Consider the following 1,815-nt stretch of genomic DNA (forward strand, 5'->3'; position numbering starts at 1 on the left):
GCTGGCCAAGAGAGTCGATTGCAACCATTGACCCACACATGGGTTTTTATAAGGTGAGAGTCAGAGGAACAAAAGCCAAAGAGAACACAGGATCCCAGACTTCCAGGATTTATTCTGGATCATTGTACGCACTCACAGATTCAGCTGTAATACTGGGGACGAAGTCAGAGTTACTGTAGTAACTGTCCTCAGGCAGAGGCTCTGGCCCCCTGAGGTTGGGACTGGGTGGGATGGGAGTCATCAGGAGCAGGTGCTGGGCAAAAACTCCCCCTCCCCCACCGCTCTATCACAGAGACATGCAGAAGGACAGGGTCAGGCAGGTTCACAGATGAGGTGGGCCGTCCAGACTGGGGGATCTGAGGTAAGTGAGGCCACTGCTTCAGCTCTCTCTTCACGTGTGTGCGATGGCCTGAGGGCCTCTGGGACATAGGGCTGGTTACTTATGTTTGGTGGGCCACTGCACCTCCTGCTTCTGCTGCTGCTCCTCTGCAGGGGCCAGGGCTTCTCCCTTCAGTGGCTGGGCTGGGTGGGTCTCTTGGACCTGGCCAGGAGCTGGGACGAATGCAGGTTGCTCCAGCTGCTCTGCCGGCTCTAGCTGCTCCTCCTGCTGGCCCAGGGGCTCCAGCAGCTGCTCTTCTTTCTTTTCTACTTGCTCATCTCTCTTTGCCAGCTCTCGATCCAGTTGCTGGTCCAGCGGCTTCTTCTCCTCTTCCAGCTGTTCCTTTAGCTGCTGCTCCCTTTGTGCTTTATCTTCCTGCAGCTGCTGCTCCAAGTTTTCTGTTTTCTGGTCCTCATGCTGTTCCTGCTGCTGCTGCTGCACTTTCTGCTCCTGTGATTCTTGCTGCTGCTGCTGTTCCAGGTGCAGTTCCTGCTCCTGTGACTTTTGTTCCTGCTGCTGCAGCTCCTGGGGCTGGGGCTCACAGTCTTGCTCGGGCACCCCTTTCACAGGAGTTGTGTGTTTCTCCCCCTCTTCCAAGGGGACCTCCCTTGGGATCTCACAGGGCACCTGCTGGCACGGGACAGTCAGTGGAGTTGGCTGCTTCACTTGCTCCTGCTGGATATCAGCGGGAGAAGGAACAGACTTGAGGGGCTCCTCACTGAGGACTGGGGGCAGGGTCACTGGCAGAATGTGTTGCTGCGACATCGTGGAAGCTGCTTTAGGTCAACCTGAAAAACGGGAGGGGTCAGGGGGGTGGCTGAAGAGAGGAAGCAGATGAATTCCCCAGAGAGCAGTGCCAGGTTTCTCAGCGCCTTCTCTCTTCCCCAGGGCCAGGCCCTCTCCCACCACCCCCAGCTGTCATTTCCCAGAAGCAGCAGAGAGTGAGGGTAGTGATGGGGAGAGGCAGGGAGAGGCAGGGAGAGACCCTCCTGGGGGCCTCCTTCCTGCAAGAGGCCTGTCTGCAGAGCTGCTCTGCAAGGGGGCAGGGTGCCACTGTGCCTTCTGCTCAAGACTCATCTTCATCTCTCCTCATTTCTGACCTCCGTTGACCAAGGAGGAGAGAAGAGTTGTGGGATCATAGCAGAAAGAGGTAAGGTTCTAGAAAAGTCCTGGAAACCATTAGTCCACGCGGGAAAGACAGCAGACGTCATGGCGTGGGCCTTGGATTGGAGTCACACAGCATACTCTTGGTCTAAATATCCCACTGAAATGCTGTGTGCTCCCTGGCAAGGCACTTAGCCCCTCTGGGCCTAGGCTGTCTCCTCTTTATAATGAGCAGATTGGCCTGTTCAACTCCAGAGCTAGTTTCTCTCAGGACCTCTGAGCTTTAGCTACAGCCCCAGTGCTCAGGTGAGGTGTCGTGGGAGGGGCTGCAA

The 1,815-nt window shown here is 56.4% G+C and overlaps 1 protein-coding gene across 1 annotated transcript; it reads right to left on the reverse strand.

The window, feature by feature from the left end:
- Positions 1–436: 436 nt before the first annotated feature.
- On the reverse strand, positions 437–1,144 carry IVL (involucrin; the record flags this gene model as incomplete). The annotated part of the gene is made up of 1 exon (XM_081120297.1): positions 437–1,144. One exon carries the CDS (start codon positions 1,142–1,144, stop codon positions 437–439), a length of 708 nt encoding a protein of 235 aa, XP_080976423.1.
- Positions 1,145–1,815: the final 671 nt, after the last annotated feature.

Source organism: Miniopterus schreibersii (genome assembly GCF_964146895.1).
Source record: "Miniopterus schreibersii genome assembly, chromosome: 19".
In the NCBI taxonomy this organism is placed as follows: domain Eukaryota; kingdom Metazoa; phylum Chordata; class Mammalia; order Chiroptera; family Miniopteridae; genus Miniopterus; species Miniopterus schreibersii.